The 14276-nt window shown below is 37.0% G+C and overlaps 1 protein-coding gene and 1 long non-coding RNA gene across 5 annotated transcripts in view; one reads left to right on the forward strand and one right to left on the reverse strand.

The window, feature by feature from the left end:
* tmem132e (transmembrane protein 132E) overlaps window positions 1-7574 on the forward strand; it is a 422525-nt gene extending 414951 nt beyond the window's left edge. For both annotated transcript variants that reach the window (XM_055046587.1, XM_055046586.1), the window contains exon 9: window positions 1961-7574. In XM_055046587.1, coding sequence (XP_054902562.1) covers window positions 1961-3031 — 1071 coding nt within the window. In that variant the 3' untranslated portion in view covers window positions 3032-7574. The remainder of the gene's footprint in view (window positions 1-1960) is intronic.
* A 1413-nt stretch (window positions 7575-8987) lies between these two features.
* Window positions 8988-11601, reverse strand: LOC129370482 (uncharacterized). Of its 3 annotated transcripts, XR_008607062.1 has the most exons (4): window positions 11443-11601; window positions 10402-10485; window positions 9739-9829; window positions 8988-9575 (listed from the first exon to the last, which is right to left on the reverse strand). It is a non-coding gene; the product is annotated as an uncharacterized LOC129370482 (long non-coding RNA). The 3 variants fall into 3 exon arrangements; XR_008607063.1 differs by lacking the exon at window positions 11443-11601 and having other exon boundaries at window positions 10459-10771; XR_008607061.1 differs by lacking the exon at window positions 11443-11601 and having other exon boundaries at window positions 10402-10770.
* Window positions 11602-14276: the final 2675 nt, after the last annotated feature.

Raw genomic sequence — 14276 nt, forward strand, 5'->3', positions numbered from 1 at the left:
ATGGATTTATAGAAGCAAATGGTTCCAATTCAGTGCATTATTTATAATCGGAGCCATATTAATGCTTTTTTACTGAAATGACAGGTTTGCCTTTTTAGAATCGTGTTTCCGAACCTGAAGCAAAGTGAGTATACATCTGTTCGACACCTTCTGTTGAAACTAAAGCCTGCCTCTCTTGTCGTCTGCTACTGGGTGTTAGCTGACGTTTAAGCAAGCTGCTAACAGAGGACACTATCAAACGCTGCCTGATTACAGGGACTTAGACTCTAGCAGATTTTCATCCAATCTTTCTCCAGAGGGAGCATGGACGTACAGAGTGAAAGAAAAGAAGAGATGAGACAAACACAAAGAGGTAGACTCATCATTTGATGCACGTACTGATAGCGCGTATTTGTCGGCGCCTCTTCGTTTACCAGCACAAGCAAAGTCAACCTTGAAACTGATTTGTTCTTGTGCTCATCAGAGACAAGAAGTTTCTTTACTTTAATTTGGGGAAGTTGTTTGAGAAAATCTCCCGAGGTTTATGGAGGACTGATCCTGTATTTTCCTTTACTTTTCTGACATCTGGACTATAGAAAACGTACAGGTTGGAAGCAGCCAATGTGCAGCTCAAACGTCACAAAAACCTGCAGCCGTAATAGTTACGGCCTTAGCATCGTGTGTTCCTTACTACATGATACACACAGCAGACAATGAAATCAAAACAAAATCTTGTTTCATATCGCAACAATAAGATGAGCTCAGTTCATTTGCCTTGCTAATTTCAAAGTCCACAAAATAATGCAATTTATTTGAACATATCCATGCACAACTCTGACAGACGCATCATAAAATTTGAAAAGCCCATTCATCTAAACCTGGCACGAGTTCTTCTAAACTTCTAAAATGTTGAGAGCAATGTTTTTATTGATTTATAGAAATAGAAAGGTTTCCTTTTGACCTCATTTTTTTGGATGATTTGACATTTTGTTGTTCACTAAATTAACTGATCCTTTAATGCATCCCATTTTTATGTGCTTTGATCAGTTTTTAAAATGCCCTCTGATGTATTAAGTTTAACAATCTACACATTATGTAGTTTGTTATACTTACAACAGAGGCAAAGCAATTACGCTTTGCAGCTTTTCTGCTGCAAAGCGTAATTGCAGCAGAAAAGTTCACCATCAATAACAGAAATAAAGTGAGTTATAGTATACACATCCAGGAACTCAAAGAAAAACGGTTTCTAGCTGTTATTTAAAGCTGCTATAACAGATCCTTCTAAATAGGAAAATACTCAGCACATTTCCTATCAGAAAATAGGAAATGTTAGTCATAAGACAAACAAGTTTAGTCCCAGTTTCGTATGAATACATACCAGCGGACTCTGGCGAAGTCCAAGCACTTGGTGTATGTAAAATGAGCCATTTCAAAATCCTATTGGTAGAATTATTTTCTAACAACCTTAGAGGAGTTCATGCCTGTTACCTAGCAACCCAAGCAGAGCTACATTGGATGCTGAAGAAGACAAGTGTTTGTTGTTGAATTACCATCTGGAAACCACTTGCTGCATTCTTGTTGTTTGTGCAGGAGGCTCCACTTCTGCTTTTCAAAGATGTACAGTTGTGTAATTATGCATCTTTTTGCAGCCATTTTCATGTCCAAGTGTAAACGTTGAGTTTGGGGTGGAATGGGCAGCAGCAGCTTATTTGGATTTAAAGAGACAAGACACCCTATAACAACTCATTCTCTTAGGCAGAACTGAGCAGACTAAAATCTCATTATCTAAGAAAGATTTTGAGCAGAAAAATCTGTTAAACATGTTGTTTATAACATATTGACCTATTCTTACCTGTTCAAGGAAATATAATAGGTAATCTTTTGAAACAGAGAAACTTGCGTTCATATGAAATCGTGCAAAGGGTCAAAACTTATTTTTGTTGAAACTAGAAATGTAATCTGTCTCTCTTCTCCCTGACAGGAGGCCAGTTTGTCTATCTGGATGCTGTTCAGTGACAACACCGCCGCCCCTCTGACTTACTTTGATCTCAAAGACTACAACCTCAATGCCTCCACGCTGGACGACAAAGTTGTGTCAGTATCCCAGGAGCCGCAGCAACGGTGGCCTGTGGTGGTAGCAGAAGGCGAGGGATCAGGAGAAATGGTGCGTGTGGAGATGACCATCTGCGAAGCCTGCCAGAAGACCAAACGCAAAAGCATCATTGCATCTGCTGCAGTTTATGTCAAGGTCCGCTTTGGCCCAGAGGAAGACTCAGAGGAAGAAACGACCACAGAGGGCGAGATTGAGTTGGCATCTGTCACCAGGCGGACAATAATTGATCCCAACATCAGTGGAAGAATTTATGATACTTCTAACGAGCAGCCTGCCAGTGTTCCCATTGATTACACTAATTTCCCCACCATTAGCAACCAAGAGCGGCCAACTGAGAGTGGTGAAGAGGAAGGGGACGATTTTGTGCATTCGCCACGCAACATGACTGATCTTGAGATTGGCATGTATGCTCTGCTAGGCGTCTTCTGCTTGGCTATATTGGTGTTTCTAATCAACTGCATTGTTTTCGTGCTTAAATACCGCCATAAGCGCATCCCACCTGAAGGCCAGGCCAACATGGACCATTCTCACCACTGGGTGTTCCTTGGAAATGGCCAGCCGCTCAGAGCCCAATGCGACCTGTCTCCACAGCAGGTGGAAAGTCCCAGCAACCCTTTGGAGGGTGTACAAACTTGCTGCCATGGGGACCACCACAGTAGTGGCAGTTCCCAGACCAGCGTTCATAGTCAGGTCCATGGAAGGGGTGATGGCAGCTCCGGTGGTTCAACGAAGGATAACGGCGAGGAGGCCAGTTCACCCACCTCCAAACGCAAGAGAGTCAAGTTTACCACCTTTACCACCCTCCCCACAGAGGAGCTGCCCTACAACTCCATCCCCATAGCAGACGAAGAGGACATTCAGTGGGTTTGCCAGGATATGGGCTTTAAAGACCCAGAGGAACTCCATGATTACATGCGCAGAATAAAAGAAATAGCCTAAGATTGGAGGTGCATTGTGAAAGCACTGCTCTCGACTTTCTAAAGAGACAGTTTCTTTCTATTTTTCCCCTTTTTTCAAACAAGTGAAAGATGGTTTTTCACAAACTTTAAGGCCAACAATTGTTCTGGTTAGGGTTTGTTCCATGTAGTTTGCACAGTGCTGTAATCTCATACACCCTCACACAGGAGAGAATGCAAGAAGCCAAAGACTCGACCAGAGGATCTCAATCACAAGAGAGGTCTGTAAATCTTGGCTGTAGGAAACATGTTTCACTTGGAAGCTGAGCCATGGAGACATATGAGAGCTGCTCCAGCTCCAGTTTTTCAGGATTTGACTTTTACAAAATCCTGACACGGACAGGAGTACAACAAGGGTTAATGTGTTTCAGTGGCTCAGCAGGACTCTGCAGTACTGTACCTACTCCAAACAAAGAGGCCTTTGATGAACAAGTAACTGTCAAAGACCTGTTTTAAAACAATTTTGTTTTTTGCCAAAGTAGAAAAAGCATTCTTTTAATGGCAAAACCTTTGTTGTTATCGGTGTAGCACATTCATGATTTGTACTCATCTTCATTACATACATTTTCTACTTTTCATAGGTAGATGAAAGCAGTGCCCTACTACAGTTCCTGGTGTTCCTGACAAATCTGATGCCTTATAAAACGGTCACAGTTCACTTATATCAGTGGAGACACTGTTTTCTCACTGGTAGGAGGCTTGAGACGGCTTATTACAGCATTAAAGTAAAACACTACAACTATTCTTCAGCCTGAACAGAAGAGCATTGCATGAAAAGGTAACCTAAGGCACAATCAGCCAACTTTTTCCAAATTTGTACATGTTTATAATGTAATTAAACAATTATTCATACACATTGATAAACTAAATGCTACCATGCTTTACACGCATGTCATGTTGGGCTGACATACATACAGACATTCCTCTTTGTATATAATTCTGGAGTTGCTTAAAATGTTACAAGTTTCTTTCTCCAAGGAGGAGAAATGGGAATCTGGTTGAACTCTTGGGATCTTTATAATCTCGTGGTCGGTCAAAGTTTCTCCACTGTATTGCTGTGACAAATGTAGATTTTTATTGCTCTGGAATCTCATTTGACTGTTCGATGTGGGAATTTGCTATGCATAAGTCTTAACAGATCAATATTTTGGAAGATTTATTTCCCTTTTCAAGCTTGGCAAGCTTTGAGAATGTAGGAAACTGGAAAAATAGACCAACTGAGCTGTGTTTGAATTGCCTAGTCATTCACTCTTACGACACATATTATAGCAACGTTCCACTTTCTCATCCATTAGAATGCTAACGTTTCCATACTAACTTTGATGCAAGTGTTTTTATACCCCCAAGAAGCTACAGCTAACATTAAAAATATATCAGGATTTTCAGCTTAATAATCTCCAAAGATATTTACTGTCTCAAGTTCAAAGTGACTCATGCTCAAATTCTTTAAAGTTCAACTTGAGAGTTTGGTCAAAATCGCAAAATTTTCCAACCGTCAGCTCAGATTCAAGTTGGCATTTTGAGGTTTTTACAGCAAATAACTGGGAATATCCTCCACAATGCTGAAGTGGTGTCTGTACCATCATGCCCTGCTTGGTTCTCTAGTGAAAATGTTATTTTGACTGAGTGAACATTTCAAACACAGCTCTGAATACATTCTGACTGAGCACAGCCTCCTCTAAACTCCATAGAAATGCGAAACACCCTTAAGGAAGGTCACTGAATATATTATTGATTTTGTTTCATCATTTACATCGCAGCCATTTCATGCTGTCCCATTCTTTTAGCTGCATCACGTTATATATGACTTCCATGTTTTATTAATAAGTTCCAATAAACTTGGAATAAGTAAACTAGAGCCTGCAAAGTTGCCCCAAACTAAACAATATGAGCAGGACCACAGTGTGCTGACGAACAGCGGGACAAGGATGAAGAAACGAAAACGTTGCCGCTGGCTGTGTGAAATGTGTAGGTGTATTTGTGAGGTTGTGTTCACTTTACAGACAAGCCAGAGCAGCTGAAATCAAGCCATCTATTTTAGTTGTGTTAATTGTTGCCTTTTAAAGCGTACCTGACACTGAACATAAATATTAGTCAGGGAATTAAAGAACTTTAGAAACTGAGGTTTCAAACAAAATATCACCGTCTAGACAGATAGTTTCATTTCAGACAGTGTTTCTTTTTTCTAGAGATGATGTTTGAAGGTTAACATTTTTCCAGCTCTGATCTCACATGAAACATACTCTATTAGGGACTAATGAGACAACCATGAGATCAAAAATTACTTTCTAGGACGGTTTACTCTAATTTCCTACTCTGGATTTTAAGGGCTTTGATTTTTTTTGTTCCTTTTAACCAATTTACTGACTGGTTTTGTTTTATTAAAGTCCTTTTTATAGTCGTCATCATCTTACCTGCTTTTCATCCCCCATGTTCTTAAATTAGACACAATCCCGAAATATTATGCAAACACGTGTTTCACAGGAGAAACTGAAATAGACACATTTAATTCTCTCAGCTTGTTATTTACTATTTGATTGTGTGGCAATTAAATGGTGGAACTGTTTGCTAGCAATGTAAATATTGGAACAAAACCGTCTTTAATTTAGTTTAACATTTACAACGATCAGTAAAATTTTGCTTTAGCTTGTCCACATGTACATAGATTCACAGTTGATATTCATAAATCCTGCATTGAGTTTACTGTACTTGCTTTACTGCATGCCCTCTTTATGTTCTGTGTGAGAAAAACGAATGAGTTGTAAAAATGTTTTGATTACAAGGTGGAACGTTACTTTTGGGGTGTCTAACGGTGCGTTTCGACTGTAGACTTTTTTTCTAGAAGCTATGTTCTCTCAAAATGTTCTCAAAGGGAACATTTCAAGAGAAGTTTAGCAACAGAAAACAGCCCTGGTGGTCAGGGAGGATTTTTGAGATCATGCCGAACATTCAAGGTTGGTTTACAGTCACTGAATTTCTTCTTGGTTCTCTCAGTAAGTTTTATTTCAGCTCATAACTTCATTTAATTTAATTTAGTGTTGTTTGTTGTCATGCAGAACATAATGTTTCATAGATATTACTTTTGAAAACGGCAGAAACATTTAAGTGGAAAAGAACAATTGCACAAACACTTAAACTTAATTATGGACTACTTTTCTGTTGTTGAAGGGATTTTACTTGTGTTTTGTTTTTTGCCTTTTTCTGTATCAGCTGCCAAAGTCGCAGGTAAATAAGGCACTCTGTAGCATTTCCATTACAAATGTGCACAAAACTTAGTCAATATTCGGCTAATGTCAAAAAAATAAATAAAAAAACATTTTGCAGTTGTAACACTTCCATTAAATAAGAAACGCGTTTGAAATCACACATAAATACATTTGTTCATGCGGTCTCATTAAAAAAAACATGCTGCCTGGTCTTCCTCCAACTAACTACTTTCTGTCAAAAGAAAGAAAGTTTCATAAAGTTTCCATGTTTCCATCTTTTTAATACCTATTACACATTCCCATGACATTTCACCTATTTTTCATACAAGCATTGTGAAAGAATCCAGTTAAATTTCAGGGCTGTAAGACTCTGGTTTCTAATCCCAGAAAGATTAGATTTTTATTTTTCAACATCTACTGTTAGAAATCATTTGAAAAAGTCACACATTTTCATGTACTTTGGTTTTACTTATATTTTTGAGAGTAGATGCTGCAGAAGACCAAAAGGTTAATTACTATAGAACTTTGCGATCTCAAATGAATCTACCTTTTTCCCTGTAACATTTCTGTGAAGCTTTTGAAGAGTGTTTAGGACGTAGTCACCAGGAAATAACCAGAGTAGGATTTTATTGCTGTGGAAAACTGAGGAAGAACTACTCTTGTCGGCCTTCTTAATTTTCCCCTTCTTAAAAAACAGCCACTAGACAGGGCTGAAAGATTATAACAGATTACTATATTAATTACAGTCGAAACGCATCTAAAGTTTTACTGTTCAACCACAACATGAACTTCATTTATCAGTTTGTCAGTTGAAATTTTTTTTGTTATTTCTTTAAATCTCAGGATGAATGTAGACTTCCCAAAACAAACCTGGCAGTTCTGTGTTAAATGTGACTATGAGCCCAAACTGGTGACCGTTCAAACGCAAAAGAGAAAACATCAACAGCTTCTGAATTCTGAATTTCCCTGACCTGTTCATGCATTAAATATTCAGTTAATTTTTTTTCCTCTTTGTGCATTTTGTCTTTTTTTTTTTTTTTTTTTTGTATCTTGCTCCTGATTTTGTGTTTTCTTCAAGCTGCTAACAGAGACTCCTTACAGTATGTAAATGAGAATTTTGAATTGTATTCCCCACCCTCACAACCACACAGTGAACTGTGCACGACATTCACAGCTCCAGTTTTCCTGGACCAAGTTACCACCACACTGACTATAATATTGTAATGTACAGAGCACTGTTAAATTTCCTGTATCCTGCTGAAAACAGACCCTTGTATTTTCCTGTTAAATGTAAAGTACTAAAGAGAATCCAATACACAAGTGAAACTGTGTCTGTTTGACTTTCTAAATAGTGCAAAACACCCACAAAGACGAGGTAAGCGTTCCTGCAGGTTTTTTTTGTTGGCTTTCTGTTGGAACAGTGAAGTAAGCAGCCTCTTGTGAGACCAATTTGTCCATTTTTCTCTGCCTGGTTTGATCATATCCAGGCTGACATCCTGCTGGTTTTTGAAGTGCATATATCATTGCTTTCCACCCCTCACTGTGCAAAGTTTGAGGACCATCCAACAATTCCAGCAGCAGTGGGAAGACGCCACGTGTGACGCTCTGACAGACAAAAATCCACAGTAAGCGGTTTCTTCTTTAACTCTGGGGTGTGTGGTCCTGCTAGTCACTTCATTGGGTCCCTTAATTTAAAGGCATTCAGTGATTTATTTGAAAAATAACAAAAATATTTGCCCTATGTGTAATCGTACCAAATTCGACTAATTCTATATTTCCAGGCCAGCTGATAGTAACATAAAAATGATTAAAGATAAGAATAAAAGCACAAAAATGTTTAGATATTCACTGATTTAATGTTCCCTTCGACCTCATCTGAGCCTTAAAGATAAAATTAGAAGACTCTCAAAGTTATATTTCTTTAGCGTTATAATATATACACTGAAAAAAATAAGTCATTGGATGAACATAAAAAAATTATGGAAAGGATTTCCACCTGATTACTTTGCTTTATTTCAGCACCATGTACTTGTTTACTCCTATTTAAAGCAAATGTGTTAGGTCAACCTAATTTATTAAGATTATTCCAATGTAAAGCAAATGTGTTGGCTCCACTTGTTACAATGGTGATTCAATGGGTGATTCTAAATCAAACATGTTGGCTCAACGTAATATATTGTGGTTATTCTTATATAAATAAAATGAGTTGGCAAAACATAATTCATTAAGGTTGTTCTAATTTAAACCAAATATGTTGGCTTAACCAGAATTATGGTAAGGCAATGGATGATTGTAAATCAAATTAGTTGGCTCAACTCCATTCATTAAGGTTATTCAAATTCAAATGAAATGTGTTGGCTCAACATATGTTTTAAAGGTTCCTTTAACTCAGTTACTATAGCATGACCCAGTGTAATGCAATACAGCCCGCCCAACTAATCTGCAATATTTAGGACCAAATCATTGATGTAACTTCATTAAGATGAATGTAAATCTAGTTGAAACCACCTTATTTTACAGTGGTACCTTCACACTACCTGATTCAGTAGGTCCAACTCACTAAAAGCAAGTTAGCTCAACAAATATGCTTCATGCTAAAAGACAGCTAGTTAATCGTGTGGAAATTATTTCCATTATTTCATGACGTTAGTTCAAAGACATATTTTCAAGCGTTAATCAAGCATTTTAAGATAGCACTAGGTGAAAGTGTAGGAAGAACACTCAACAATTAGAAAAGGTACAACACAATTGTATTTTCAGAATTGTTATACATCGTTTTTTTACACAGCACAAAACACAGCTGAGTTGGACATTGAAATAAAAAAACAACTACAAAAAGGTTACAGTTTCATTTCCCAGCCAATTCTTTACAACATAAAACATGTCAGTATAGTTGCTCAACTTAGAGAACTGTAACAATATAAATCTTTTCTACTGCAGACTTTAAACACTCATTTTCCATATGAAACTTTACTCAACTTAGCAGCGAGTTTCATATTGAGAACTTGTGCTTTCTTTGATAAGTTCTTTCCATCCAATTTCATTATTATTTTCTGTATTACTTCAAAGGTATGCTTGAGTTACTGAGCAAGTTGAGTGCTGAACGCACTAAACTTGAGGGTAGCTCAAGTTTAGAGCATAGATTAGTCCCAGCAGCATCACTATTGCAGAAGATACACTGCCCAAGCTGTTCATAACTTCCACCTCCTCCAGGACAATCCCAACATCCAGATGTGCATCGGCAGCCTCTGCACCCTCTGCTCAAATGACGATTCCGAGGACAGCCTCGGCTTTGGCCATTTCTGCGCATTCATCAACGTCCTAAGGGAGTTAGGGAAGGGTATTGGGGGAGAGACAATTCACATGTAATTAAATAAATAAATTAAGACTGACATTGATTGAGTCACTCATGGACCTTAGTTGGTGAAAGTATTTTAACAACTCTTAGGAGTTCTATTGTAAACACAAAGAGAATTTAACATACCATGTACTCCCTCACCAGCTTCTCTGGATCTTCATTTAGGTACACACAGACATTTGAGGATGCACTCTCGTCTGACCTCAGCAGTGTCTTCCTAAATATGCAGATCAAAAAACAATGAGAACAATCTCAAAACTCCAGCAGTATAGGTTCACACACTTGAAAACATAGCTGCATTCAAAGGAAGTCACAACAAAAGTGATCAGTGGCTTGCAGTCTATTTGAAAGATATTAAAATTGTTAGTATCCCTTCATTATGCCATGACTAAAATGGAGTTTAACATCTCATTTAAACATCTAACTGAAGCTGTTAGAGGTTTAAATAAAGACATGAATATATCACCAAAGAAATATGTGAAAAGTACAGAATGGTCAACACAGTCTATATCCTTCTACTTAAATGAATATGCAAAGCATTCCATGTCTTACAAGTACATGGACAGTCTATGTGTGGGCATGGATAACGTCGCATATGCCGGTGTTTAAGTGTAAAATGTTTTAACAGGTCATATCTACGAGACAGAGAGACTACACTCCTTACATTTCCACATCCCCACGCAAATAAAGACAAATAAAACAGACTGGCCAAATAAATGTTTAGCTGAACTCTAGCTCTATAAGCTCTCTAACACTACATTCAGTCACTTTAGATCTGGCAAAACTTACTATTAGCCACTGAAATCTATAACTTGATAGCCGATGAGCCCCTTGACCAGTACTTACGCAGGTGGATTACAGACAGGTGATGTTCTGAAAGAGATCAGATATATTTTCAGCCATTAAAATATGCAATTCATACTGAACTGAGTTGTATCTTTTAGTACAAGTCCCTTGAATGCCTCATGAATATAACCACTGGACACTTGTATGCAAGCACATATGTGCAGAACAATGGTGAATTGAACATTGTAGAAAGCAATAGTAACAAAGGTCAAAATGAGCACAATCAACACAAAAAACATCAACATTTCAAAATTAAACCAATGAACTTCAATATTGTTTCTGAGCTACAATTATTTGGGGACAACAAAGAAGAGTCCAAAAAACCCCAACATCTTTACAGCAGAGGAATATGTATTTTAAAGAAAAAAATAGAAAGCTCGAGTCTGTAATAATGGATAATCCATTGAGAGTTTTAGCCTGACAAAATTTACTAGAAATCCATAACTAACAGGTATTTTAGGAACATTTAACAAAGCTCAGAAAGCAATGCTTTCTGCAGGTTTCACCGACTGAAATGTAGGACTTTTTATTACCATAATTAATTAAGAATCTCGATGATGATAGAAAGGTACCAAAGTGTGTGTGTATCTACATTTACCTCCATAGTAACATTACTGAAATAGAATTAAAATAGTTAGAAATAGACTGATGTTAGATCCGTGTGTTAAAAATCCACTAAACCTCCAGGGAGCTCAGGAGGAGCAAAACTGTGACATTTCCGGGTCCATTTGTGTCTCTGGCAGCAGCTTTGTGACCCTTACACTACATATGGCTCTGCAGAGTTTTTTCGCACAGAATGTACCTAACATGGTGCGGCGATAAATGTAAACAAAAAGCTATCTGCCTTAACCTAACCGACTTAATCTACAGAACATGAAATAATGTGACACAAGTATGGAACAAGTAGAAAATGGTGCAAATGGTAGAGAAATTTTAAGTTACATATTTTTATATGGATTTAGATGAAAATAGTTTGACTCTTACCTTTTTCAAATTAAGTAGATGCACGCCAGGAATCTCCCCTCTGCCCTTGAAAAAACCCAACAAGGTGCGAGCCAGTTATCTCGCGTGATTTTCCGTAATCTCTTGATGTCGCTGGATCCTCTTCAGCGGGAGATGAGTCTGACACAATAGCGCTTTGGAACTGACGTCACTGTTTTTTTATTAGATTAACTTTGACAAATATTGATATTGAATAAAATAATAAAAAAAAAAACATATATATATATATATATGTTTTTTAAAAAAAAAACATATATATATATATATATATATATATATATATATATATATATATATATATATATATATATATATATATATATATATATATATCTTGGCACAGCCAAGATACTGCGCAGGACCCTCAAGCTCCCAGGCCTCTGGTAGAGGCCTGGGAGCTTGAGGAATTAGATGTATTCAAGTTGAGATAACGTCATTCAATCACGTTAGTTCAGTTGAGAGAAAAAACCGATTGTCTCGCGTGTTCTCGCGTGATATCCCGTGATCTCACTCGTTGTCGTCAGCACAATATCAGTCTAACTATAATGAATCATGTTAGTTCAACATGATTCAATTTTATAAATGTGAAGTCGTGGAATATCTTGTTTATCCAACATGATTTTATCACGTTTTCGCTTCAAACCCAACATTATTGTGCGAAAGGTACATGATATTTTTTTGTTAATGTAATACGCCCCGACGTTCTTTTTTTTTTTTGGCGGAAGATCTAGCTGACGTAATTGAATCACGTTATCTCACCTTGAATACATTTTATTCCATTTGCGAGAAAAAACCGATTGTCTCGCGTATTCTCGCGTGATATCCCGTGATTTCCCGTAATCTTGCGTGAACTTGCGTGATATCCCGTGATCTCACTCGTGGTCTTCAGCATAGGATCGGTCTGACTATAATGAATCATGTTCGCTCAACATGATTCAATTTTATAAACGTTGAAGTTGTGGAATATCTTGTTTATGCAACATGATTGTATCATGGTTTTGGCTCAAACATGCAATTATTTAATTAACAGTACATGATATTCTTTTGTTAATGTGATAACCCCTGAGGTTCCTTTTTTACAGTGTATGTAAAGTGAAGTAAAAAGCTCAGTGTCGAATGCATGCTGTCAGCGGAATCGAATTACTTGTAAACAACAAAGACCCAACAACTGATTATTTTTGAAAAATTTGAGGGCACCTACAAGTCACCAGGAAATAACCAGAGAGTAGTAGCACAGAAACAAAAGCACTTTGTTTTCTGTGCTTTTGACTGAGATGCTCCAGAAAATAATTATGAATTATAGTCTTCCAGTGAAAATGTAAAATCCCATTTTTGGGGGCGGTTGCGATGTTTTGCTGGGGTTTTTGGAAAGTAAAGATGGATGACACTGTCTGGATGGAAATGCTAGAAATCTAAACAGAGTTAGCGTTGCTCACCTTCATTTCTGGTCTATAACTTAATAGCTAGAACATGGTGTTTTCAGATTGAAGGTTTTCTTAATGCTAAAATTTAGTGTTGATGCTTTTGATGATTAAACTTGAACATTTAAATCAGAAAGGTTCTGGGTTCCATATAAAATTGGAATTGGTACAAAATGTTTTTATTTTAAGAGTTTAAAGAAATACCAGTCACTGAGTAAGTAAAGTTTATTTATAATACATACATAAAATCACAAAGCAAATCTACAATAGAAATCTACCTTAAAACTATACAAAGCACAAGAAACACAATAAAGCTGAAATCTAGAGTTTAAAATAAAACCCCTTCCATGCATGACACCAGCAATAATTGTCATTTTTATATTTGGATGCTTAAACCTGACCTCAGCAAAACTAAAAGCAGAATCTACAGTTTTTATATGATGGGGAGTGTAGATGTTTAAGTGCAGAAAAAAAGTATAACAAAGTTGAATAAACTTTTACTTTCATTATCAGAGACTGCTGTCTCCTTCCATGAAGAGGCAAATCACTGAATCTGATTGGATGAATCATTTTACCTGCCAAGTCTCACCAAAGATCATTTTAGAAGGATTTCTAGTGAAACATCTAAAACCTTTGCATGAACTTTGACAAGGATTGATCTGCTGTTAGACTTTTAAAAACTTCATACAGTCTAACTATAGCAAGTGACAGATAAATGGATAAGCTGCATATTTTAGTGGGGGGATCATATATCTGCATAGAACTTCATTTAATTTTAACAGGTACTGTCCAAAACTGTAGAAAAATAAAATATCGGTGCATGTTTTGCTTTCTTTGTAAACTCTGCAGCTTTGCCTACAAAAAAATAAAAATAATGATGAAACATTTTGCTGCACCAAAAGAATCAATGCAGCTACAAATACCAACATTTCCCCTTTAGATGTAAAGATAAACAGTAAAAAAAAAAAAAAACTCAATACAGTAATAAATCTAATGAAACCTGCGACCCTGACACTATGGTACACTTCATGTTTTCATAATCTTCCTCAAAGGAGAAAGAACTCTTTCTAAATCCTCACACTGATCCAGTTTTCTATCTTTTTGCTTATTTACCTTCTAATTCTTCTGTCTCAGTGGCAGCATGTTAGGCAATATGCCCCCAAAAAAAAACACAAGTAAAGGTGAAAAACTAGAGGAGAGAAGAAAAGTCAGGCCTAAAATTCAATCCAGAAAAGACCTGAGAGCAGAGCTGAGAAATGTTGCATCCTTCATTACATCTGATCTCTCTTGACAAACACAAAGATTACTGAGTTTGACCAAGTCAAATGTCTGCTTTGGCAATTTTAGCATTCTTAAACCAGTTCATATGTTTAGTTTATTGGTTTGGTGATTCAT

This window comes from Poeciliopsis prolifica, unplaced genomic scaffold, assembly GCF_027474105.1.
Source record: "Poeciliopsis prolifica strain line A6 unplaced genomic scaffold, Auburn_PproV2 SCAFFOLD024, whole genome shotgun sequence".
In the NCBI taxonomy this organism is placed as follows: domain Eukaryota; kingdom Metazoa; phylum Chordata; class Actinopteri; order Cyprinodontiformes; family Poeciliidae; genus Poeciliopsis; species Poeciliopsis prolifica.